Source organism: Choristoneura fumiferana, chromosome Z (genome assembly GCF_025370935.1).
Source record: "Choristoneura fumiferana chromosome Z, NRCan_CFum_1, whole genome shotgun sequence".
Taxonomy (NCBI): Eukaryota; Metazoa; Arthropoda; class Insecta; order Lepidoptera; family Tortricidae; genus Choristoneura; species Choristoneura fumiferana.
Genome location: NC_133472.1, coordinates 21,278,452 through 21,306,098, shown reverse-complemented (window position 1 = coordinate 21,306,098; position 27,647 = coordinate 21,278,452). Strand labels below are relative to the sequence as shown.

At 35.6% G+C, this 27,647-nt stretch overlaps 1 protein-coding gene across 1 annotated transcript; it reads left to right on the top strand.

The window, feature by feature from the left end:
- The first annotated feature begins 481 nt into the window (after positions 1 to 481).
- Positions 482 to 26,974, top strand: TfIIFalpha (transcription factor IIFalpha). Its single transcript, XM_074105897.1, has 13 exons — positions 482 to 782; positions 1,197 to 1,369; positions 2,799 to 2,933; positions 5,911 to 6,012; positions 8,666 to 8,734; positions 9,851 to 9,972; positions 12,510 to 12,626; positions 13,842 to 13,950; positions 15,222 to 15,287; positions 18,557 to 18,589; positions 21,994 to 22,154; positions 24,783 to 24,888; positions 25,380 to 26,974. The coding sequence occupies exons 1-13, from the start codon at positions 762 to 764 to the stop codon at positions 25,585 to 25,587; spliced, it is 1,422 nt and encodes a 473-aa protein (XP_073961998.1). The 5' UTR covers positions 482 to 761; the 3' UTR covers positions 25,588 to 26,974.
- Positions 26,975 to 27,647: the final 673 nt, after the last annotated feature.

The window sequence follows — 27,647 nt, the reverse complement described above, 5'->3', positions numbered from 1 at the left end:
TTCATTCACTCCATGTCTTTTACTTGTACCTCGGTGCCTTGTACGACTACTGCTATTAAATGAGATTAATAAATCAGCTTCTAAGACCAAGATCATTCCTGAAAGCAGCCATCTCGACGCTGCTGCTCGTCGCGGCGTCGCGGCCACTTGATGCAAATTTTTTGAGTTTTTTTGAGTCGCGGGGAATTCAAAATCACATTCCAAATGGGGTCTTGTCATGTGCCCAGATTAATCGCTGCATACTTCGGCTGCATACGAGCGGCTAGCGACTGCAATCTTCATATGTTTATGTGGCACCCTTTCGTTTTCTTTCTGTATCCGTTTTATTACTTTATCTGCAGGGCTACTACGAAACTCAAAACTCGAAGTTCGTGTCGTATCGTCCCTCTCGCTCTCGTTTTAAATAGTACTAGTGGGGACCGAACGACACGAACTTCGAGTTTAGAGTTTCGTAGTAGCCCTGCTGTCACTGTCAAAAGTGTCAAGTCAGTCAAATCTTGAAATCAATCCTTCCTTTGATCATATCTCACTCAACTATAAAAAATCATGAAGATGAACCACGTTCATCAACGTTACCACGGGTGAAATATTATTGTGCCAATTTGTCTCGATTTGGTTGAAATTATCATCATTTAAATTAAAATACAGGGCGTACCTGTTACCTTGATCTAGTTGTGAATATCAAACAATTATTGCCACGACACACAACACGACACGATTTCCCTTTTTTTGTTTCACAAGACATTAAAAAGTGAATTTAGATGACAACTCCAGGGTCTTCAGTAAGTTTTTTTTATGTCTTGGATAATATGAAAAATTTCAAAGATAAACAGATTATTGACTTTGTGTTAATATGGATTTAAATAAATACCATGCTTGCATGTCGGGGTTTGATTGCCTTGTCAGACTGTTGGCCTTTTGTTTGGACTTTGTCCAGCTTCCTAATGTGTACAGAAGTTTTCCTTAATTGCATGTTCACTTAAGGCCGGTTTTAATGTTATGATTAGCTCCTGATGATGTAGACTTGAGTAATCATGGAGGATTTAATTAACTATGATCTAATTAACTAAATCCTCAAATCATAAAAATAGAAAATATAACTAAATATTTACTTATGCTTCATTCATACTTCAATACTATAAACATTGTACATAACAAATTGAGGCTTTATTATTATTATTATCACAATTTTACAGGCTCCAGCCAATCAGGAGTTCAAAATCAGAGTTCCCAAGAATGTGAAAAAGAAGCATCATGTGATGCGTTTCAATGCCACACTTAATGTAGATTTCGCAAAATGGACACAAGTCAAAATGGAGAGAGAAAACAACATCAAAGAATTTAAGGGAATAGATGAAGAAATGCCCAAGTATGTTCTTTCTAAAATTGTAATTGTAAGAATAAAACAGTTCTTATATCACCCACCGCCTATTATCCTCAATACTAGCCTTGCATTTTGCTAGTAATTTTAGAACCAAAATCAACTTAACTTATTACCAAATTAAGCATAAATGTTACTAGTAAAGCATTGGATTGGAACCAGTTTGTAGGAATACCAAAAGAACCAGGAATTCCAGGTTCTATGGATCACTAACACTGGGTCAATAAATTAACTATTAAATATCCTGTTTGAATTGTTGTAGATAGGGATTGCAATTCCGCACTGTTTCCAGTCCCGCAGGATTTTTGCTGGATTGACTTCGTAACAGCGGGATCCTGCGGGATCCCGCATAGTATGGAATTCAAAATAATAATTTTTATTATGGTTATAATCAGCATTTTATTAAAAATACAAAAATCAACAATGCCTTACTTACTAATAATTGGCTAATTATTTCACCAGTTTGGCTACTTATTTATTAATAATAACTCCAGTCCAGAAACATAAAAAAAATATCAATATTTGGTAGAACTTTGTAGGTACTTTTGTACTATACTAGTTAACTAAAAATATTAATTCTAATCTTTATCTGAGGTAATAGTTATAATCAGTCTTTTGTATTCACAAAGAGTATCATATGAATTTAGTTTACTAATAGTCTTTTCATTTTTCTTACTAAATTATTAATCGTTACATTAGAAATATGAAATATTCAAATAATTTATATCCCAATTTTTCCATTATTTATGCTTTTGTTAATTAACAACTTTTTCTACATTAATGCTGTAGATTAAAGGCGGTAATTTCAATAAAACTGCACCGGCCGATGCTTGCGGATTCGCATTGCTGGATCCGCAAGATATTGCGGGATCCCGCACAGCTTAAAATTGAGCTGGATTCCGCTGGATCGCGGATCCCACTTTGCTGGATTGCAATCCCTAGTTGTAGACTTTCACTATGAGGTGCTGTTCCAAATGTTTGCTGTAATATTTGAATTTGGGTGTTATGTTAGCAGTTAGCACTTATGCAATCAAATATTAACTCTTCTACCCAGAAATATAGAAAATATAACAAAAGTGTGCACCTTTAAAGGTTTTAGGTGAAATATCAAAAATCAAATAACACATGATAATGGGCTCAATATGCAAATACAATCCAGACTGGATTTGATGAGTAATTAATAGGTAAATTCTTTTTTGTTAAATAAAATTCTAACATTGTTCATTGTTGATACTAACCAATAATTATTTATTGTTATTTTTATGAACAAAAGGAAGGAAAAAATCTATTTCAACAAAGTAAGATTTATTTATCAGGTACTCAGTGTAATAAGCAATATTTTGTCAAAGTTAACAAAAAACACTTACGTAGTGCCTGATATATGTAGGATATATAATTAATATGTACTACATTTTAGATTTGGTGCTGGCTCGGAGTATGGTCGCGATATCCGGGAGGAGGCAAGGCGGAAAAAATTCGGCATCATTTCTCGCAAGTACAAACCAGAAGACCAGCCTTGGATACTCAAAGTTGGTGGCAAAACTGGGAAGAAGTGAGTAAATTTAATAATCATTTTAAACTTAAGGTACTCTTCAGAATTATTTATTAAGCATTTCTCTATTTAGAAGTTACAAAATTTAGATGTGAACAGAACATTAAAAAATCGTAGTAATAGATAATACTTACCAATTTTTATTGGGCATTATCTGGACTCAAAGAAGTGATTCGGATTCTTAAATCCGGCTCCTCTGTTACAGTTGACTATGCTTATCATCTATTATGCATTATGTGGGTTGGCGTGATTCTAGACGAGAATTAAAAAAAATATAATGCTTTTTTTGCTTTGACGTTGTTACATTGTTATTGTTTTACATAGTATGAGCAGTAAAATATTGTTTTTAAATCTTAGTTTTTTAATGTATTCTTATTGACCTATGCATTTTCTGAGGTGAGCTAGCTGCTGTGTGTGTAAAATTACTGTTTAAGGCCCATGCACAATAGATGCGCAATAGTTGTTATTTATGATACTGTGTAGAAAAATGCCAGTACGCAGGCCACGCATCTGGTCTGGCATCTTTCTATACAGTTTCATATAATATTATGTATTTACAACTGGAGCGTATGCATGTCACGTCACTCACACGCATCTGGTGTGCATCTCTTTCTGAGTCAATAGGAATAAAAAAAAAATGAAACCAACTAAAAAACCTTGAAAATAATTTTTGGTTAGATTATTTTTTCAATGTTTTTAGTTATTTGTAGCCAAAGTGCATCTCGCATCGATTCCATTAAACCCGAACACGGCCTAGTTATATTATTTTTCTCAAAAATGTCCGTAAAAGTTGACATTATTCTTTACATATCGGAAGGTGAAGTGCATAGTTTATGGTCAGCGAAAAATTAAAAAGTTGAAAAGATTGCAGGCGCGCTAGCTGGACAATAATGAATTAGCGCGCCTGCAAACAGTCACAATTTTTTTTTAAAGTTATAAAGGCCATGGACACAAGTATACAGCCAAGTCTAATGGCCGGTATCAGACATTTTATTTTGTTAGAACTCCGGACTTTTTCAATTGGGTCTGAAACAGCTTGTGGTGTTTTCGGTGGAAAAATACACCTGCAGTTTATTTTTAATGAAAAAAAAGGCGGGAAAGCATAAGAAAAATATTAGAATAAATTTAAATGTTATAATATATTTTGAGAAAAAGTGTATTCTATTACACAGACAGACAGACAGACAGACAGAGACAGACTGACGGACTTGACGAAACTATAAGGGTTCCGTTTTTGCCATTTTGGCTCCGGAACCCTAAAAATGGACAACTTTTTGAGAAATAGTCATATATGTATACACATACTATGCGACCGGGTAATACTTATGAGGAGTACCATCAACGCAACGACAAATCTCTTGTCGGCTATTTTCAACCGACTTCAAAAAAAGAGGTTCTCAATTCGTCTTGTCACGCGATAACTCGGCCAATTGTGGGCCTAATTTCAAAATCCTTTTTATTTGTTCTAAATGACATACTTCCGAGGTGGTTCCATTGTTACCAAGTCAGGATCTGATAATGGGATCTTAGAGATTGGATTCAGATTATCACGTCGTACATTACAGCGCGCGCAATATTTTGTACGCCTTGATAATGCGCGACCATGATAATCGGAAGCAATACACGTCGTACATTATTGCGCGTACATTCCGAGTTGTACGTTATTGTTTCCCGAATTACCGCGTTCAGAACAACAAAACGACACGACCGCATCGATTTTGGTCTCATTTGATTCGTCTTGACGACTACCTACTTTGGTAACCAGGGGCAAAAAGTACCGCCAACAAAAAGCTTGTATTAGATTTAAAAAAAAAATATTACTGAACTACTTACTTGTTTTTAAAACATTGTACGGAGGTGCGGAACCCTTCATGCGCGAGTCGCTCGCACTCGCACTTGACCGATTTTTTATTTTTATTTAATTGAATACAGTAGTTTTTAAGTATTTTATTTATGCTGAAAAAATGACTTTCTGCCAAGTTTCTCGCTGCGCATTCTTCTTGGCAATGATGGTCTTTCTAAAAGCGCTGCAGCGCTGGTACTGAGTTTAAAAAATGACGTGTAAAAGTGCCCATTGCGGCCTATTTACTGAATAAATGATTTGAATTTGAATTTGCTCTTGGCCGGTTTTTCAATTTTTCAGTTGTCTACTTATTAAAAAAAATATCCTGACGCTATTTCACCTTAAAAAACAAGTAATATTGTTTTTAAATATATACAAAACCTTATGGTAAAAGTGATAAAAAGTCAGATAATCTTTGTTGTTGGATCCAATAAAAAGTTTTGATGTAGTTTCAAAATTACGATTTTTTCCTCACAAGATTTCGTGACGTTTTCTTGACGTCAAGAAATTTTGGATGTTTTATGTAGTTTATGTTCTATGATCTCGTCCTTAGGGTTAATAATTTCTTGACAAAACTGATTTCTTGTCAATGAGGGTGTTCACAGAGGCGAAATATCGCTAGATGGCGTTAGTATCGAGAGGTCCGTTTGACGTTTGATGTTTGCTTGCGATTGCCTCATTTAGTTATTTAACCAATCACAAGCAAACGTCAAACGTCAAACGGACCTCACGATACTAACGCCATCTAGAGATTCGATTTGTAGCATTCGAACATGGCGGATGTAGACAGTATCTAATTTTGGTATTTCTGGTTTCTTTGGGTAGTTGAAGTATAATTTTGATAGTGATTTTATGCGGCGATTAACCTTAATAGTGAACAGTGATCACAAAATTATATATTGCTCTCGTGTCTGACATTTTTTATTGCGCAAGTTGTCTCCACGTGGTTTCTGGAATTTTAGTATCGTTGCAAAAACTACAATTGAAATTGTCCTAAAATAGGACAGAAGCCATATTTTAAATGAATAATAATAATAACACCACATAGCGATATTTCGCTTCTGTGAAAACCCTTATTTCATGACGGGACAACTTTTTGCGAAATACTCATATTTTGGTGTATGTCGCGCACAGGTTCAAGGGTATTCGCGAGGGAGGCGTGTCCGAGAATGCTGCGTACTATGTGTTCACGCACGCCGCAGACTCTGCCATCGACGCCTACCCGCTGCAGGAATGGTAAGTGGTAATAGATATATATATATATGGAGAAAAATAATATACGATACTTATCGTTTTGTTACTACCCCAACAACATAATGGTTAGTGCGATCGACCCTTATGAAGTTATGACACCTGCTCTTGACACATGTATATTAGTTAGTAGTGTAATACTTTATATAGTATTACACTACTAATAATACTAATAATACATATATATAATACATATATATTATTAGTAGTGTAATACTATATATAGTATTACACTACTAACTAATACATGTGTCAAGAGCAGGTGTCATAACTTCATAAGGGTCGATCGCACTAACCATTATGTTGTTGAGGTAGTAACAAAACGATAAGTACGTATCGTATATTATTTTTCTCCATTTTTCGTTTTTCAAAATGTGTTTATTTTTTTTCTTTCTTTGTTTTCTCTATATCGCTCTCGATCCACTTTTGTATCGTTTCCGTGTATTGCTGCGTTTCGTAATTCGTAGTACGGGGTGAGGGATGAGCAACGCTGTCAGTTCAGTTAGAGGTAACAAACTGGTTTCGGCATGTTAAGAAAGACGATCATTTTCTTTTATTTCATAGGTACATTGATACAATTGATAATTTTATAGCCTCACCAAGAAGAATTGGTGATCTATGTCGTAGGCACAAAGGTCATTGTCCATTTTTAGGGTTCCGTACCTCAAAAAGAAAAAATGGAACCCTTATAGGATCACTTTTTGTTCGTCTGCCTGTCAAGACCCTTTTTCTCGGGAACGCGTGCATCAAGCTGAAATTTATATCAAATACTGAGGTGTACTGTCCCTTGGAGCTGTGAAAAAATCAAACTTCTAAGCCAACGCAATCAAAAGATGCAGCCGTTTGCTGCAAATTTCCGCAAATTTACGAAACTCGCAAGGAAATCAGACCCTACAGGGTACTTCCCATGAACTCAGAATCTTGAAATTTGATATGAAGGTAGCTATTATAAAACAACCAACTAGAAAAGTCTGAAAAATCTTGATTTTTTTATGCCTGTCTGTAAATATCAATGACCAATATAATCTGATCCCACACTGCGTACAATTGCTTAAGAGTAGGGCTCTGCATACACTGGATGTATTAAATCACTCGGAAAACGCTAGAAATATCTTCAAGACACGATTCCCGTTTACTTACATACCTATAAATGTGTACGGAACCCTCGGTGCGCGAGTCCGACTCGCACTTGCCCGGTTTTTTTTTGCCTGTCCTAGAAACATAGTATACGTAACGATATAATAGCTACACGTAAGCTAAGATGAGATGAGATAGAGGACACCATTCTTCTTACACGCTGTGGACCTGCATGGACCCAGTGACACTCTTGAACAAAAGGAATACAGGTTATTTTTCTGGCACATGGGCAAACAGCTGTTTATTTTTACAATATTTTATGCAACAGTTGTATGACAGAGTTCAAAAAAGGTGAGTTGCGTGAGTTACGATGTGAGCTTTAGCGAACATCTTAAGAAAAAGACGCCACGAGCTTTTTTTGACTTACCTACTTATAACGTTGCATACAATACTTTCTCTTCGAATGGGTACTTATTGAAGTTATTGATTACAATACAAAATTAGAGAAATAGTAAACTTTAAAGTTTTCATACTTCAGTAACAAGTATGGCAAACGCAAAGAGAAGGTAAACAACAATAAACTAATGAGAAATATGAAAATGTCAAAAATTGTCCAAGTTAAAGTTTGTTTTTGGTTAACGTTTACTTCCCTGTGTCGATGTTAAAAATACGCGTTACGTATGTTGGCAGGCTATGGATTATGTTCGGAAAGTTTTTATTCTGTATAAAAACCATATAAAATTACACTGCACCTTAGCCTGCCCGAACGTACAAAAAAAAATTGGTTGCAGTATCGTTTTAGCAACATTACGATACAGTGCTGTTATGGGGAATAGACAATATAGACTTTTCCAGTCTTGTTATGTATAGATACTGTTATATTACTGTTCGTAAATCACAGATTACAGTAAAGGAGTAGAAAAAAGCTTTTATGTAACTTGCAAAGATCTTAAAGTATGTATGTGTGTATGTATGTAAACTCTTTATTGTACAAAAGAAAAGAAATAAAGCACAATTGTCAAACTAAAGTACCTATATAAGTCGTCTTTAAATCTTGCACGTCGAAGCTGGCACGAATGGATAGAACGAAAAGTAATGTCACTTAGACATTTTTGTTGGAAAATGACAGATGTATGACATTTCCATATTTGTGTGAAGTGTATTCAAATAGGTAACTAACACACATACTCTTTCAATCACTCATTCAATCGACCTGTGGGTAGTTTGGATAACGATACAGTCAACAAAAATAAGGTACAGAGAGCAAGAGAAGCTTGTATTTAAAGTGTTTTTTTTTAATCAAAAACTTAATTTAGCCTCGTTTCCCTTCATCTGCTGTCTTACAGTCCATAAAACGGCAGCGCAAGTACTGCTTCTTGGCGGCAAGATTCGCGGGTGGTGGCAACCCAGATAGCCATTGCTATATATTATCTACTTTGTGCCATTGCACAAGATCCTACCAGCTGGGAAATTAAGCATACTATTACATATGTATCACGAAACTTGATGAGCAGTATTATCATTTATCACAGTGTTTTATATGCAATAATATTTTTCGCAGGTACAATTTTCAACCGATCCAGAGATATAAAGCTTTATCGGCTGAAGAAGCCGAACAAGAATTTGGAAGGTTAGTTTTTCAACTACTGTAATAGGAGCACCAGACTCATGTCATGTCTGACTATGAGCACGTTTAGTCGTAGTCAATTTCATGATTAAATTTTATTTTTATTCACACGGGCAATTTACTGTACTTAAAATTATAATTAAAAAAAAGTAGGAAAACATCGGTCTAATCGTTATACCGAGTCCGAGTCCGTCCAGCTGCGTGTTTGTAAATGTTGGTTGCGTATTGGTTTAATAATACAATTTGAAGACAGCAATTGCTGTTTTTACCGGGCGAATATGATGCTGAATTATAATACATTGATATTTCAAATATTAATAAAACATTCCGCCGCTTTCTTCTGCATTTTTAGGGTTCCTTAGTCCAACAAGGAGTTCCTAGTTTTACCGTGTCCGTTCGTTCATCCATCCGTCCGTCTGGTCAATCCGTCCAGGGCTTAGCTTAGAGACTTAGTACTAAAAAGATGTAATAAAGTTTAGGGAACGCCAATGAGAATTGAGTTAAATTTCGAAATTTCAATGCGACTGCAGACAGTGGATCAGACGAGCGAAGCTGCAGGTCCATGACAATAGTGTATGCTCACTTTCTTTCACAGACAGAAATTTTGTAGAATTTCCATCCGCAGAAAATGTTTCATATTATCATGTAATATTTGGTCCTTGTATTTTTATTTCGAATATGAATGAAATATATTTACTAGAAAAAAAATCAATTCGTTTTATAATCTTATTTTTCTATTTAACAAACTTATCAAATTGTACAATTCTTTTTTAACTAATATTGTTTGGTCGGTATTATATGTTAGAATAGGTTAGAAATCGCTACCAAAAAAGTAGCTAGGTAAAAGTTAAGTTAGGTTAGGTTAGAACTGCGACCTCACCAGAAACGAATGGAATGTTTTCCTTGGTAATAATTTTACATTAACTAAATAATATGGGAATTAAAATATTTGATTTGTTATTCTATGATATGAATATGCAAAAATAATCTTTGTAACAAAAATCATTGATTTTAGTTTCTTCAAAGTCGTTCTATGAAACGATAATATGAGAAAAAATGTCTGCGAAACGAAATTATATTAAAATGTTGTCTGTAAAACAACGTGCAACCTTTTTTCAGACGCAACAAGGTGATCAACTACTTCTCGCTTATGTTCCGGAAGCGTATGCGCGGCGACGACGCGCCCGATGACGCCGACGACCCCGATGAAAAAAAACCCAAAGGATCCAAAGCAAAAAACGGTCAGTGTTTAATAAACAAATATTGCTTTTTGGAGGTGGTAATATTCGTAAAAAATAATCCAGCGTTGTTAAAAAAATCCAATAACACTAGCGAACGTTTGGTGGCAAAGGATTAGGGAGGATTTATGCCCAGCTCTTGCAAAAACTGCTTTGATGCGAAGTGTATGTTCTCTAGTGATATGGATTTATAACAAATTACCGATAGAATTTAAACGGGTGCGCCCCAAGTTATATAAAAACGTTAGATATAATTTCATATTATAAACGTGCAAACGTATGTTATATTAAAAAAATATATGAAGTGAAGTTATACGTAATAAATATTATATGTTTTGTATTTATATATTCTACTAGCGTTTACCCGCGGCTTCGCACGCGTAAATCATTATATACAGCGGTTGAATTGAAATTCCGGGATTTTATTAAATTGTCGTGGGAATTCCCTAAAATTAAATCGTGCGTGGTTTTCATTGACGTTAAATTAAAACACCCATGCCAAATTTCATGACTCTAAACCCAGTGGTTGTTACTTCGAGATTTTATCCCTATCCCGTGGGAACATCGGGATAAAAAGTAGCCTATGTGTTATTCCAGGTTATAAACTAACTTTTTGGCAAACTTCATCCAAATCCGTCCAGCCGTTTCAGCGTAAAGAAGTAACAAACATACTCACTCACTCACTCACTCACAAACTTTCACATTTATAATATTAGTAGGAAGTAGGATTACTTACCTAATTTAAACTAATATTATTTTATTATTAAATTATTAACCCTGCTTACGAATACATGCTATTATTCTGTTCTCGATCATTTAAATCACGGAAGAATAACAACAAGTGGAAGTGCTATTGTCATTCGTCTAGTATCGAAACCGTTGTCGTCAAACTCACACAAATACGCCGATTGTCTAATATTGCACTACTTATGAACGAATCGTCTGATTAGCAGCTTTTATTTTAGTAAAAACTAGCTTAAAACAACAGACCTAACAATTGAAAACGAACCTTCGAAGGTTATGAATAGAGTTTACTTTAGCCAAGTACAGAAAGCACTTACGACGTTTGGTAAGCTAGATATGATATTATGTCATTTGGCGAGCAAGTTTAGCTACTCGATAATAGAGGGCTTTATATTCCGTACAAGGAATATTAACCTTAATTAACTAGAAACCACCTACAAACTAAGGTTGATATTTGTGTCCACGGATCCCTGTTTGCAATAATTCCGTATACAATATTATTTAGGACACTTTTTTTCAGATTATTTCTATCCCTTTCCCCTTCTCTTTAGAATATGGGTATAAGAAGTAGCCTATGTGTACTCGTGTTTGTGTGTAGGTGCGCGCGCGTGTGTATGTGCTTATGTCGGTGTATGTGTATAGTGTTGTGAAGTGTGACTTGGCAGTGTCCCGGTGCATTTCGTGTCTAGTTTCTGGTTCTGTTGCCGTTGTCCGCGTTGCAGAATTTAATTTAAAAATATTTATTAGTTTGACATTTGGACACCTTATACATCTCCATTTCTTTATTTTAATAATTATTTTTAATTTTTGACCTTGGAGGCTTTTTACACCTCTGAAGATTGTATAATTTAATTAATTAATTAGTTTACTTTGACATTTAGAGACTATATACATCTCTGAATTATTTAGATTATGAATTTTATTATTAACTCAGGGACTTTATAGATCCCCTTGCTATATTTAAGGCTGTATATTGTTAAGCTTATGGATTTTAAACTTTTATAATTATAGTTTAATTTCTAGTCACAGGCTTGCGACGTCAAAGTTCCCAAGACGATCCCATAGAGCTTATGGCAACGGAAGCAATACCATGCCCTCGGTACCGCTCTGCCTTCAGAGCATGACATGAGTGCGTGTGAGCTAACTTTGGGGGCGGCAGACGTGAGCTTTCCTTCGGAATCTAAAAGCCTAATGGTTACTTGACCTGAAACGTATATTTCAGAATTAAATTATTATTATTTTTAATTTATGACGGTGGAAGCATTCTACAGTTCCACTGAACGTAGAAATAGTTAGTGTTTAGTTTTGTAACTAAGGAACCCCATATATCTCTGTATTATTATTATTTATTTATTTTTTCTTTAATTATATAAGTACTGTAGTTTTTAAGTATTTTACTTGTAATTATTTTATTATGAAAAAATGACTTTCTGCCAACTTTCTTGCGGCGCATTCTTCTTGGCAATGATGGTCTTTTCGAAAGCGCTAGTAGTTTAAAAAATGACGTGTAAAAGTGCCCATTGCGGCCTATTTATTGAATAAATGATTTGAATTTTGAATTCCAGGTCTCGAGATATCTACATACCAAATTTCATTCAAAGTGGTTCAATAGTTCGAGATACCCCTTACATGGAAATAAACAAATTAATGTTTTCGTTTTTATTTCGAAGAGTCAAAATGAAGCACTTCCTATTCCTATTCTCCAATGAAAAGCGAAAATATCCGAGCATGTTTGAGAATAATGTATTGCAGTTACTTAATTAAGGAGCAATATAAACCTTAAAAATACCTTGCAGATTTGAAGATCTCAGACATGGACGAATGGATCGATTCAGAAGACGACTCCTCAGGATCGGAGCCAGCAGAAAAGGACAATGAGAGTGACTCTGCCGCTAAGAAAAAAACCAAAAAAGGTGAACTAATAATAAGCTGGTCGGAATTGAGAGATTTACTATTCAAGAACATTTTTTTGAATAGATGGGTGTATTAAAATGGAAAAGACGCTCAAAAGTATGTACATACGCGCTTGTGCGGCTTGTCATATACAAGAGTTAACTATTAAAGACTAAACTGAAACCTCCAACACCCCAATTGTCTTTATTTATTTTTCGTTAGTTCAGTGCATATTCTTACAAATACCTTAATATTTCAAAAAAATATTCTTGTATGTTTTTGATAAGTCAGTTATTATTTAGATCATTTCCAGACTTTGCCAAGGTAGGTATTTAATTGATGTGTTTGCATGTGTAACTTTTAGACTGGACACAGTAAGAGGGGTTTAAATAAAAGCGGAACCTGGTTTATAGCTTAGTGTAATCCATCCTCCTCTCGATTCTGAACAAACTATATTGTATTTCAATCCAATTTATGAAAAGTGTAAACAAAGACGCCACTTATCCGACCACATACATTCAATGATGTGAAAACCTAGAACCTATTGCAAAATAATTCATCTGTTCCGTAAATCGATTATTTATTAATTGAATAGATCAACGTATTTTTGTCTATTTTATTATTTACAATCATCATCATCATCATCCCAGCCTATATACGTCCCAGCCTATTTACAATACTTGATTTAATTCCAAAGACTGTTTATTCAATTATAAAAGCCAGAAACTATTTTTTTAATTTTAAGGAAAATAAATAAAAATAGCTTATTCATTCGCGCATTAATCGATTTTTAAAATGTCAAATTTTCCATGATACTCAAATGTTTCAATCAAGAAATAACGTCAGATTTTGACGAAGATTTTTCAAATGAAAAATAAATATTGAAATCAAGTGAGTTTTGGTAAAAAAAGTGATAAGACATGTAGTTAAAAGACACGAATTATAGATAAATGTGTTATTGATTCGATCCAGTGGGTGCTTATACAAGAATTTTGATAAAATCGGCTTGTTTACACTTTTAATAAATTGGATAGGCATAACGTATACTTCCAGGTTTTCAGTAATTTAATTAACACCTTGTATTTAGTGATGTGTTTGATCGGATATCAGACATAACAATCTGGTATATTTTATTTAAATGCTAGGTTTTATTATGTATAAATTTGTTCTAAACTTTCAACTGCATTAATATTACCTAAATATTGTGGTCATTTTATTTTCATATTGTTTATAAGGCGCACCAGTCAAGAAGAAAAAGAAGGTTGAAGATGAAGCCTTCGAGGAGAGCGACGACGGAGACGAAGAGGGGAGGGAGCGCGATTACATATCTGATTCTTCTGACAGGTATTTGGATTTATAGGGATGCACGCTTCCAGACTCAGAGTGATGCATTTAGGAGGCGTGGAAGTCCTTTTTAGGATTCCGTTCCTCATTTGGCTAAAATGGAACACTTATGGGATCACGGGGATCACTTTGTTGTTCGTATGTCTATCTGTTTGTGCATCTATCCATCTGTGTGTCTGTCCGTCTGTGTATTTGTTCGTGTGTTTGTCTGTCCTTCCGTTCGTCCTTCAGTCTGCCCGTCTGCCAAGACAATTTCTCACGAAGGCGTGGAGATATCAAGAAGATATTAATATCAAATATTCAGGTCTACTACTTCTTAGAGTACCTAGTGAAGAAATCAAAGTTAAGTCAGCACAATCAGAAGATACAGTCTAAAATGATCCCACACTGAATACATTTTGCTTAAGAGTAGGGTTCTACTAATACTGATTGATACCTATAATAAATATATATTATCCCTTTAAATGGGTACGTAACCCTCGGTACCGAACCGAGTCCGACTCTCACTTGCTCGTTTTTTTACTATGATCTCGGTTAAGGTTTTCTAGACAAAAAAAAATTAGTTACATGTACAAATGTGTAAATCAGAGTAAATTTGCATAGTATGTACGAATGTAAAGAGGAAAGATTTGCTTGTTTGTTTATTTGCATTGAATAGGCTCCGAAACTACTGGACACTTGACAACCCTAAGCGTCCGCGCCGGAGTAAGCAGTTAAGTCTCCTAAAGGGTCGGAGTGTACATACTTTGTTCTCTTTTACTATGGTCCTTCTGTCTGTCACCAGTCTGGATCTCATGAACCGTGATTATCGTATCGCTATAACAATAAATACTGAAAACAGAATAAAATAAATATTCAAGTGCTAAAACAAACGTGTTTTGCCGTTTTTTGCTTCATATTAATAATGGCAACAGATAGACGCTTGAAATATTCACAGAATAAGTATTTAGTTCAATATTCAGTTTAAACGTAAATACCTAATTAAATAAAAACAAAATAAATATTTAAGGAGACCTCCCATACAACAAACGTATTTTTTGCAGTTTTTTGCTAATGTCTAATGTTTTATAGATAATGGTACGGAACCCTTCGTGCGCGAGTCCGACTCGCACTTGGCCAGTATTTTGGAAATTTTGTCCGTGCAAACTACGGGCTACCGGCACGGAGACCTTTTTACACAACTGTCCAAAGGAGGGTTATTTTAAATATTGTACCCGCGCGGAGCCGGGGCGGGGCGCTAGTATTATTATATGTATTTTTTTTTGTCACAGTGAAACGGATCACGAGCAAAAGGCGAACAAAGAACTGAAAGGAGTTTCAGAGGAAGACGCGCTAAGGTAAGCTTTACAAATAAAATCACTGTAGTTTGGAATATATATAGGTATATTATATTTACTATCAGTCCACCACCAATTGAGTCGCTTACCTTCAAACTACTACTCTACCATAATATTATTATTATAATTTACAGTTAAAATCATAATATCTGCTGAAAATCGAATCCTGGTCACATCTTCCATCCATCATCCATCCCAGCCTATTTACGTCACTCTGTTGGGCACAGGCCTCCTCTCAGAATGAGAGAGCTTAGGCCGTAGTTCCCACGCGGGCCCAGTGCGGATTGGGAACTTGACACATACCATTAAATTACTTTACAACTGTGTGCAGGTTTCCTCGCGATGTTTTCCTTCACCGTAAAGCTCGTGGTAAATTTGAAATGTAATTTCGCACTTGAATTTCGAAAAACTCAGAGGTGCGGGCGGGGGTTTGAACGCACGAATCTCTGCTTGAAAGGCGATAGGTCAAACCTAGGTCACATCTTACTCTTAAACAATACGGTATTTGACTATTATGTATATGTTTTATAAATTAAAAATTCACAATGCCTGTTATGGAATAGAGAAACAATTTTTAAGCTACCTTTACTAATAACGAAATTATAATAGTTTGAAACTCAAGATTAGACAGAGAAAGACATACTGGCATGTGACGTCACACGCCAGTACCGCCATACTTGCTACATAGAGAAAGAGACAGGTATACAGATTTTTAAAAAAATCACTATAAATCCAATTTTCAACCGATTTAAATTTTCTCTTCGCTTAACACTCTCTGTATATCTATATTTTTAAAATAATATTAAGATATGGCAAATTAAGGAGTTGTCAAATACCGTATTAGAGCTATTTATATACACTCATGAATTTCTAAATATACAAGGTACATCTTTACCTCTTTGGTAATAACAAAAATTTCTTAGCGACATTTTAAATATTATAAAAAATAAATTAACACGCTTCGGAAATATTTAAAATTCTATTCCTCCTGTATTTTTATTTAACTGTGGCGTTGAAATATATTTAAGAAACCAAACTGATAATGAGTATCATCAACGAAAATTATTGATGTGACGAAATCTCGATCTGATCGCGATCGTTATCTGGCTAAAAACTGTCATTTTCACACAAAGGAACTTAACTGCCTTTCTAATGCTAAATGGGCTTGCGTTTTAAAAGGCCAAGGTATATATTATATACACCGTGTTATTTTTGATATCCGTTAACTTAAATGGGACAATTACAGATCAAATGAAGTTAATTTATCTAAGAAACTATTGTATTTTTCACATATGATGAGTTCTGTGACACTTGAAAATTTTCCAAATTACGCATCCTATGTTCGCAAAATATTTTTTTTAAACTATTTCTATTTTAAAGCAAAATAATCAAAAAAATGTAAAACTGTACTTTTTAAAAATACAATATCAGTGTCCATTAAATAGACTCCATCGAATACGATAGAAAAATATATTTTTTTTAAATGACGCAATGTGTGAAACTGAACAGAGTAGTGACGTGATACAACATTATCGGCAATTGCCGCGGTTAATTATTCAATAACAATAAACACTAAAGATATTTTAAATTTTTAAACAAAACTTGCAAGATTTTGTTAACACGGCTATTTGGAACACGGCCGCAGCCATCTTGTGCCTCTTGTGGCCAGTGCTTGTCAGTACCTATCACTGTCAGTACGAGTGCGTCTGCCTTGTATAAGAGTTGAGTTTCCGTTGCATTTTCTTTGCGTTATATTTTGTTATTGTTCATTTCTGTTATTATTGTTGTTGACTTTTGTTACTGTTTCTCGTTAAGTTTGTTGCTATTTTTTGGCATAATGCCGAAAGGGTCTAAAAATACTGTTTTGAACTCTCAGAGTTTGTTGTTTGTATTTTGTTTGAGGGATTATTTCGAGCGAGAACGAGAAAACGGTGGCCCAGTGGGCGGAAAACTGGAAAAATATTTATTCAAATATAATGCAACTTCTCCAAAAATAGGCACTAATAACTCTTAGAAAAATCGATAGTTCACTCGATAAATGGTACATCTCTAAAACTGTCAAACTCGAAACGTCATAGAACTCATCATAGGTGAAAAATATTATATAGGGTGTCCCAAAAAGGACGCAAGATATGAAATTGATGAAAAACACTTTTTTTTTTCGTTATAATATATTTGTATATAAAATCTTGAAATACATAAAATAGGGTTATTTGTGGAATAGTACGTCAGGCAAATGTCCTCCTAGGCTTTGCTGGCACATACGCACTCTTTTGTCAAAATTTTCTATGACCATTTTGAATAGATGCGGCTGAATTTCTCCAATGCAGCGTCGAATTTCCTCTTTTAAATATTGCCATTAAAAACGTGCTTGATCTTTTGGACGCCATTTTTACAACATCCTGAATTGATTCACTGTCCCTGTTTTTTTGCAACCAGCTGCTCACAGTTGATGAAGTGAAGTCAATATTCCGACCATATTTTGGGAATTTGGCCGAACGTACACACGCCAAACTTCTTTTGAAATATTGTTCAGTAAAAAACGTAAGGATCTTTCGTGAAACATTTTTCCAAACCCTAACAATCAGTGTTCAAATAGACATTTTTAGGGTTGCCAGCACTAACATACAAAAATGGCGGCAAATTTAAATCTTGCGTCGTTTTTGGGACATCCTAGTGGCCTAACTCTTACTGTTCAAAAGATAATCAAGAGTTCAGATAATTAATTATTAGCAGTAAAACAGCGTAAGGGTCCTTAATTTATGAATTTTTTCCAAGTCCATAACTAATCCGTGTTTAATTCAGACATATTTAGCAAAATATGTCTGAATTAAACACGGAATCCGAATCCGAATTTTGTCCGAATTTTAATGCCTCTCTTATGTGTCACGTCAATGTCACTTGTCGAGTTTGTTTATTTTACAATTTAACAATTAACAATAAATGTAAAAATATTAAATGCAAGAAAAAAGATTTCTATTTATGAAAAAAAAATATTTTTTTCGTTGTAAAAAAATTAATTATCAGGTAGTTCATATTAATGAACTGAGTCGTCTGCGGAAGTTAACGGATATCGAAAAAAACACCGGGTATATCCAACATACATTTATGATTACCAGTTTCATAGTATGTTAAAACATTTTTCAATAAAAAGACATCAAGATCGCTTACCTACTTTCTAATGCTAAAAAAACGAACTATAGTATCGGAAAAAGTGTACGCCATTGTCTGCATGTTATTTTAATCGCATTCTGGGCTGCGGGTATCAGGAAGCTGCTAACTTCGACGGGACGAATAAAGCAGTCGAGAAGACGAGCCACGCGGACGAAGGAAGCAAGGAAAAAGAAGAACCGATTAAAAAACAAATATTTTCGATGATTCACCTCAACAATGAGGCATCGCGGAAGTTCGCGCGGCGAGTTAGCGTATCCAAATGCAGTTTTAGTAGCTAAAACATTTTTTATAAAGAATAAAAATTTTTGCAAAAATCGAAACTAAGTATCGGAAAACAATGTTATTTTAAGCATTTTGTCGGAAGCTGCTAACTTGAGCAACACAGGCCGAAAACTCAAGCGCGTAACAGACGCCAAGCTAAAAAACCTCGACACATCATGGACAAAAAACGAACGCGTCGCAATTCGGTGTTCTTCTTGTTTTTACTTTAATTTATTGTCATGTGGTTTATGTTTTATTTTATTTGTTTTATTTTGTCACCTAGTGTTATTTATCTTGAGTAGGTACTCTGAATGACATTGATATTCTGGGAGTTGTGTATGTCTTGATTAGCCAAGCAACTGTTGCTTGAAAGTATTGGTAGGTTCTAATCCTTATAAAAAATACCACTAAACATTTTTTTTTCATTTTTTCACACTATTCGATTAATATTGCTACATATTGTATATTATAATTGAAAATTGTTATTGTTTGTTTTTCGTCTTGCTTGCTGAGCGTATGGTTGGCCGTGTCAGTTGTCAATGTCATGCACATGTCATGCTTGTGTTGGTAGCGCTGACTTTAAACGGTGCGTTCACAATAGACACGGTCCGGTCGTACGTGCAGCTTGCAATGACGGCCTCACGGTCCCACCGGAAGACCAGCGCTAGCTCCTGAGCCGGCATTATGCTGAGGTGGATCCGTTTCGTGAATGGTAATCTGTGTCATTTATGTAATCGTTCAAGTTTCTTTAAGTGACTTTTCCGAATAAATGTATTTTCTTTCTTTCAGTTCTGATTTTGTCTCGCAATCTACCCAAAGTGGGAACATGGTCATGATTTTAGAATACATTTCAAGTAGTAAAAAACACAATGCAATGTTGCGAAATACGGTTGTAGTATTTTTTGGACGTTTAAAAAACGGTAACAGATCATTTTGGTACAAATGTTTAAATATACAATGGTTCGAAATGCCTCATTATCAAAATGTACAGCGGTCAAAAAGTATGTAAATATAAACATGTTATAATGAACAAGAGACGAATCAATTGGATGCCACACTAATCTAAGAGCTAAATGTAAATACGTGATAGAAAAAACGAATAGAAGATAAATGGTCAAGATCTCAAAATAATCAATGGATTCGAAAATTCCTTTGTCAAATTGTGCAAAAGTCAAAAAGTATATTAATGTCAACATGTTTGTAAGGACGAATGACAAAACGGTAGTGGGTAATGTTGGTACAAGTGCCAGAATGTTCAATGGGTTAAAATATACAACGTTCAAAATAGTAGGTAATTAATGTAAACAAGATTATAATGAACACGGGCCAAAACGAATTGTTGTCATGAAACCAAGTGCCTAAAAAGTCCTGTTGACAAAATGTTCTAATGTCAAGCTGTGTTTATGCTCATTAAGTCATTAATTGGCCACGGTCCAAAAACAATACCTATCAAGAATAAGTTAAGTGTATATGAAACAGAAGCCACATTTCTTTAAGAGCATTTTACTACAAAGTTTCTTCAGTCAGTCAATCAATTTTCAGCTGCTTGCTTCGAAAAATTATTCAATGTTCCCTTTTGACGATAACTGTAACATGGCACTTAAGTACATTTTGACCATAATGAAATATGTCGTGAAAACATTTCGATTAGAGGACATTCAGTCAATCGCATTTTGCAAATTTTGGCCATAAAATATTCTGACCTAAAAACATCAACACAAAATGATACTTCGTCCGTAATGAATTCTGTCAAGAAAACATTTCGAGTAAAGCACATTTAGTTCATAGAATTTTGTACATTTTGGCCCCAGAATAATCTGTCCTGAAAACTTCCAGACGCAAACACATCTGGACCATAGTGAAAGCTGCATTGAAAACATTTTGACTAAAAGTGCATGTTGGCCATAGCATATTTTGCCCCTAAAATATTCAAACAAATTGACCTGGTGGCACAAACATTTTGTACTTTTTGACAGTGTTACATCTCAACATTTTATGCATTTTGGCATTTGTACCAAAACGATCTGTTACCTAAAAAACATGGTCGGGAGTGTTCCCTTGAATGTTCTTTGGTGGCTTTAATTCATACTTACATTAAAGTAATCCACGCAAAAATACATCGTGTGATCTATGAAATACTCCACATTAAATTCGCGGCACCACTTCTCTCATAAATCTTCTCTAATGCGAACAATTATTTTGTTTGGGCTATTGCTAAGAAGGTACACCACAATTCCTAAGATCAAAGTTCAAAAATGTTGATTGATTAAAAAAAATTATGACTAAAAATTGAACCGACTACAAAAAAACCATGAAAATAAGTTTCTACCAGTCTGAAGTCGGTCGGTGCCTCAGCACGAGCCAGCAAGAGTGATTGAAGCCCAATATAGTGCGTAGGTGTAGATGACTATAGATCCACTCCTGCTGGCTCGTGTTGAGGCACTGACCGACTTCAGACTGGTAGAAAATTATTTTCATGGTTTTTGTAGTCGGTTCAATTTTCTGTCATATTTTTTTTTTCACGCTATTTCGTGTAAATAATCTAAGATACAATAGTTTAATATCAACTGCTCGTCACCTTTTACGAAAGATTGCTTTTTCCAATGCAGAGACGTTCATTATTGAAGAGTCCTGGTGCTTCACCACCCGTTTTACCATATGCATTACGAGGAGTATAAATTGGATATCAACTGTGTCAAAGTAATTAAAATTCAACCCGTGACATACTTGTTAATGAGTAATAACTCTGATGGTCAACTGTGGTCTTCACCATCAGTTCTACTTCACCAAATGCAAATGCACGAGTTACTACTGAATATATCCAATTTACTATAGGTGTCCCTACAACATTTGAAGAGTTCCCTCGATTCCCTTACGATCTAATCATCAGATCCTGATTTGGTGCTTATGGGACCTAATTGAAGACATTCCTAGTCGAACGCAAAAAAATAATTCAAATCGGTTCATAAATGACGGAGTCCTGAGGTAACAAACATAAAAAAAACACCGAATTGATAACCTCCTCCTTTTTTGAAGTCGGTTAAAAAATAATAAATTACGGAATTTTGCGGTTAATCAACATAAAAATGCATCCGAATTGAGAACTTACTCTTTTTTTGAAGTCAGTTAAATAAAAACTACAAAAATGCTATCTCTGGTGGGTGCAAACTAATAAGCCATCTTTTTTAAGTTGTTCTTTTTCTGATTAAAATTTTGCTCTTTTAATTATTCACAATGTCAATATAATGCTTTGAAGTAAGTAATGTATTAGGGGCCCGTTTAAATTAACCATTCCCATTTGTTTTGCAGAGTCCAGCAGTGACTTTAGTTCTGATTCCGACACTGACGCAGAGAACAGTAACACAACTAAAAAGGCGAAGAAGCGCAAGGAACCCAGCAGCGACAAGAGCGCGACAGCAACCAGTGCATCAGGTTAGTTCTCTCGTGAGCGTGGTAACCTAATATGCGGACTAATACGGAAGGCCAATAAGTCAATGATAACTGCACTTTATTTTTCTATGAATATGATACACTTTATTTTTTTACGAGTGCATTAATAACATACTTAATTATTTATTAAAGTTTGATACGAATTCTTAATGTGAAAATTTTCTCAAGACATCTTAGCTGTGCTTTAGATTATCCGTCAGCCAATGCAGCTTTTCTGAAGAAAGTATCTAGATACTTTCTTCTTCGTCTAGACGTCTGCTATTTATCGAAAAACTGGCTAAAGTAAACATGGCAACGACTCAAGTTGATATTTTAATAACCTGTTGGTGAAATGAACGACTTAAGCGCATTTGGTACTGCAAATGCGCTTTAATTTTTTTTTAAAACAGTCAGGGGCTCAGCGGCCATGGGTGAGACTCACCAACACCCATATTTGTTATGGAGGCATTTTACCGGCATTTAAGCGGCTATCCTATTGACACGCGGCTTGTATGTGACAAAACCTAGCGTGCCAAACGAAACAAGGCAAAGCATATTAAAATAGTGCTTCGAGAGCGCATCAGGAAATTTCACCGTGTATGCCGACTGCTAATGTTAGAGTATGGGCAAGGATCTGGGAATGATCAGGATCTAGGTTCGATCCTCGACTTTAGCGTATCTTTTCTGCTTTTTTATGCGTTTTAAGTTACAGTACATAAAATTGAAGAAAAATAAAACAGACAAAAATCTGTCCATGAAAGATGACAAAAATATAAAGTACTCTAACGACCCGCCCCGGCTTCGCACGGCCAAAATAAAAAAAAAACCGGCCAAGTGCGGGTCGGCCTTCCATACCTATACCACATTAGACATTAGCAAACATGGACAAAAAACACGTTTGCCGTACGGGACGGGAGCCCTCCTTAAATATTTATTCTATTTTAATTTAATTATTTATTTTTAAAGTGAATAAAATACAAATTAATATTCTGTGAATATTTCAAGCAACTACCTGTTGCCGTATAGAGCACCCCTGAAATATTTATTTTATTCTGTTTTTAGTATTTGTTGTTATAGCGGCAACAGACATACATCATCTGTGAAAATTTCAACTGTCTAGCTATCACGGTTCATGAGATACAGCCTAGTGACGGACAGACAGACAGATAGTGAAGTCTTAGTAATAGGGTCCCGTTTTTATTACACTTTCGGCACAAAACTCTAAAAAGGTATCTAATCGAGGGCACTTCACACACATTTTGCAGCGCCATTTCCCAAAAACAACACCCGGCGCGTCAACGTATGGTAGTTTTGCATGATGCAAATCCATTTTTTGGTTAGATTGATAAGGATTGATATTTTTAAATTCGAAATATCTTTTGAATGGAATGTCCGATTTGAATAATACAAAAAGTAATCTACAGGTATTGAAACCATCTTGAATATGAAACTATTTATTTGGATAAGGATTAATACAAAGGTATGGATAACATGGTCTGATTTTAGTCGGCATATTAGTTAACTTTTAGAATTAAAAAAAGTAGTTGTAGTGACATAACTACAACAGTTGGACATATGGTATCGGGAAGTTTTTTGTAGATACTGATATATTTTTTTATATTGTAGAACATTTTTTTGTTCTATCATGAATAGTTTCCACAGCGCATGCGATGAAAGATGTTTTATGGCAACTTTTTTACACTTTGAGGTTTTGAAGTTTTAGTTTTAGTACGGAACCCTAATTTTTTCTGGTAATAAATATAGCCTATGGCACTTTGGAATAATGTAGCATTCTAATAGTAAAAGAGTTGTTAAAATCGGTCCAGTAGTTTTTCAGTGAATTCGTAACAAACATCCAAAAATCCAAATCTTTCCTCTTTATAATATTAGTATAGATTTCAATTTTTGGAGAATTCTTCTGTATCTATCTGTTTGTCCGGGCTAATCTCTAAAATTATTGAACGGATTTTCTTGCCGTTATCAGTATCACAGGTAGATACGAGTAGTATAGGCTTGGCTTGGTGTAACCTATATATATGGAGCACGACACACATTCTATGAAAGTATGTTGACCCATGCTACGAGGCACTTTCCGAGTATATGCATTGTAAATCTCTTTCCTGAACTAAGCGATTGATGGACCACGCCATCCACACGCTGCATTAAAACTGCGCAAACACAATCGACAACAATTTATCAAATTGAAAATGCAACTGGCGACGAATCTGTGAAAACGGAATAATCTGCAACGTTTTGACATACACACGTTCGATAAATCGTTGCGAACGGGCTGCACAGATCAATCGCTTCGCTACTATACCCCGTTATCAAACGGGTAGTTTGGTGGCTACCTAACATTAGTGATGTGCAATGTCAATAAAAAACTTTTTTCAATTCAGTGTTCAGATAAGTTCCCATACATATCTACAATGTCGAGACTTGGATAGTTTGTATTGCACATCACATCACTAATGTTAGGTAGAGCCACCAAACTGCCCGCTTGATAACGGAGTATACCTAACGCTACAGACGATAAATCGTTGTCGAGCGTAGCGGGCATCGGCATCAGTGCTGACGGCATTAGGGAGTAAAAGCGAGGCGTGTGTTTGATGAGCGCGTGTGGTGTTGCAGCGAGCGCGCCGGGCAGCGCCAGCACGTCCCGCTCGGGCTCGCCCGCGCCGGCGCCCGCCGCCGCGCACCCGCCCACCAAGCGCGCCAAGATCGACCCCGCCTACATGTAAGCTCTTTAAACTTATTTATTACTATTGTACCTATATTAGCACTTGTCGTGTAGAAAACTTGCTCATGCAAAATGTACGATTAGTTCGTTTTCTCGCTAATTCTACGCTGCTGTTTTTGCACTGTTGTAGGTACCTATTGTATAAAACTGCTTGCATCAGAATCACTTCATCTTAGTCTAATATGTCTGCAATTTGTATAATCATTCTGATATATAGAAAACAGTGATAAGTGATATAACTTACCGTTAAGTGACAGCGAGCCACTTGGTCGTAAATATGGGAACACTCTAAAATGGATTTTAGAGTGTTCACGTTAGACAAAGTTGAATAGAGCTAAGTCTGCAACGGAATAATTTGGTAACACTGTATTTTAACTTCAAATCACGTACATAACATGCGTTACATTTGCAGTGTTTTTTCATATTATTCTCTGCAGAGTTAGCTTGGCCAGGCTTTAAGTATTAAGAGAATCGTTAATGTGTCTCAGCGAGTGCGGCGTAACCGAGGAGGCGGTGCGGCGCTACCTGGCGCGCAAGCCGATGACCACGACCGAGCTGCTCACCAAGTTCAAGTCCAAGCGCACCGGCGTCAGCAGCGAGCGCCTCGTCGAGACCATGACGCAGATCCTCAAGCGCATCAATCCCGTCAAACAGAACATCAATGGCAAAATGTATCTCAGCATAAAACAGACATAAACTTATATGTCTATTACCTCCGGACTTCCATCATGCCATCATGAGGACAAACTCAAAGCACATGGTTATTTGCAAACAAAACTAGTGAGCATTTGTTGACTGTGTGATGTTTATGTCCATGTCGCCATCATGTTTTCACATACTTTAAAAATGTGGCATATTCTTGTAATCGTTTCTTGGATAGTATCGCGAGACCGGTTTTTGTGACAGACAGGCTAGTTGGCGATAATATCGCGAGACCCGTTTTGTGACAGACAGGCTAGTTGGCGATAGTATAGCGAGACCTGTTTTTGTTACGTTTGGGATTAGTTTAAAATTATAACTTACTATCTTCATTTGTCTGACCAAATCTAAATTTAACTAGTTAAAAAAAGTGAAGTATATTACTATTTGAGACAAAAAACATTTTTGGCGGAAAATTTAATGTGATTCTAGACATATTAAATGATATTGTAACGGATAACTCACGTCTTAACCCTTAATAAGGTAGAGGCGATTTAGCGACCACATGCATTGATTCAAAATTCAAATTCAAAATCATTTAAGTATTTCACAGGTTTTTAGGTACAATAAGATCTTAAAAATAGCACAAAAATCACTAAAATCTACCACAAATGGCATGTGAAATTAGAGAGTCTAAAAACTCATGAACACTATATAAGAAGAAATTTGGAAATGAAAATACTACTAGCTTTAAAAATATCCTTTGCCAGGTATGTATTCGATAGCTGCTTTTGATTCTGTGATAGTATGCTCCAATAAATGGGGCAAATCGAGTTTAGCTTGACATGTTTCGACATGAGTCGCGTTGCTCGTTGTCGACTTAAGACGTGAGTTATGCGGTACGATATAATTTAATATGAGTGAGTCTCACGGTAGTTTCATGTGATTCTAGACATGTTATTGTGTCTGTAAGAATCATTAGGAACTGGAGAAAAATCTATGATACTAGAATATCTAAGGAGTGTTTTATATTGTGCCATAAAGTTGACCTCGAAGATTTAATTTTCCGTCTTTCACAATGCGTTGGCTGATATTTTATTGTGTACTCGTACTATCTAAATGACAATATTTCTATGGAATACGCGTACAATTGAGATAAAAAAATACAAATATACTTTTGTGGTATTACTTTAAAAATGACCAGTGCCAAATGACTGCGCCTGCAAACTTTGTTCGGATACATTAAATTTTGACACATCTTCAATATGTAAAACGAAACTAATACGAACACTGTGCGATAGGTTTTAACACTTCACCGAGTGCTTTGAGGTTGGTCGTCTGATAGCAATGTAAGTTCTGTATAATTATCATAATAATAATGCGCTTAACTGTTAACTTTATTATTATAAGATAAGTAACTAGGTAATAAATGAGTTCGACTCAATTGAGCTTTCCTTACTCCTTTCCTGTTGCACTGGGGCTGCTGTTAGGACGCGGTATATCATTTCTTGTCGCTACTACTTTCCTTGCTTGCTTAGTTAGAAATCGATGCACGGCCAAAGTTACAAAAATATGTATACACGACCTTAATGTTAAGTGCATTGTCCAAGCATGTTATTCCCTCAATAGGGGATAATTTGAGGGCCTAGAGGCTGGCAACATTTGCTTCCCGCGCTTCATGAGGCGACTGCGGCGCCGTGATTGAAAAGAGAACTACTGTTCTTGCGGCGGATAGGCTCGGACGGCGTGTGTTCCAACAGTCCCTCTCCATTAAAAACATTTTATAACGATTTAAGTTAAGGTTGTGATGTGTGGTGTAGTGATACTACATAACAACAACAAAACAAGCCCAAGCATCTACAAGAACTCGGCCCGGGCCAAGGCGGCGGCTGCACCTGGCGGCGGCATCGTCAAGACCACGAAGAACACGCGGGTTCCACCAATCAAGGTAAATTGTCCCTTATCGTGGTACAGCATGCTTGGACTCCTTCACCTGAAACTGTATGTTATATTCATTCGAGCTATCGAAGAAGAGTATGTCGGTTAACATGCATAAAGTCGTGTATGTGTACATATTTTTGTAACTGGCCGTGTCGAGATCTTTGCACTTGACTGTA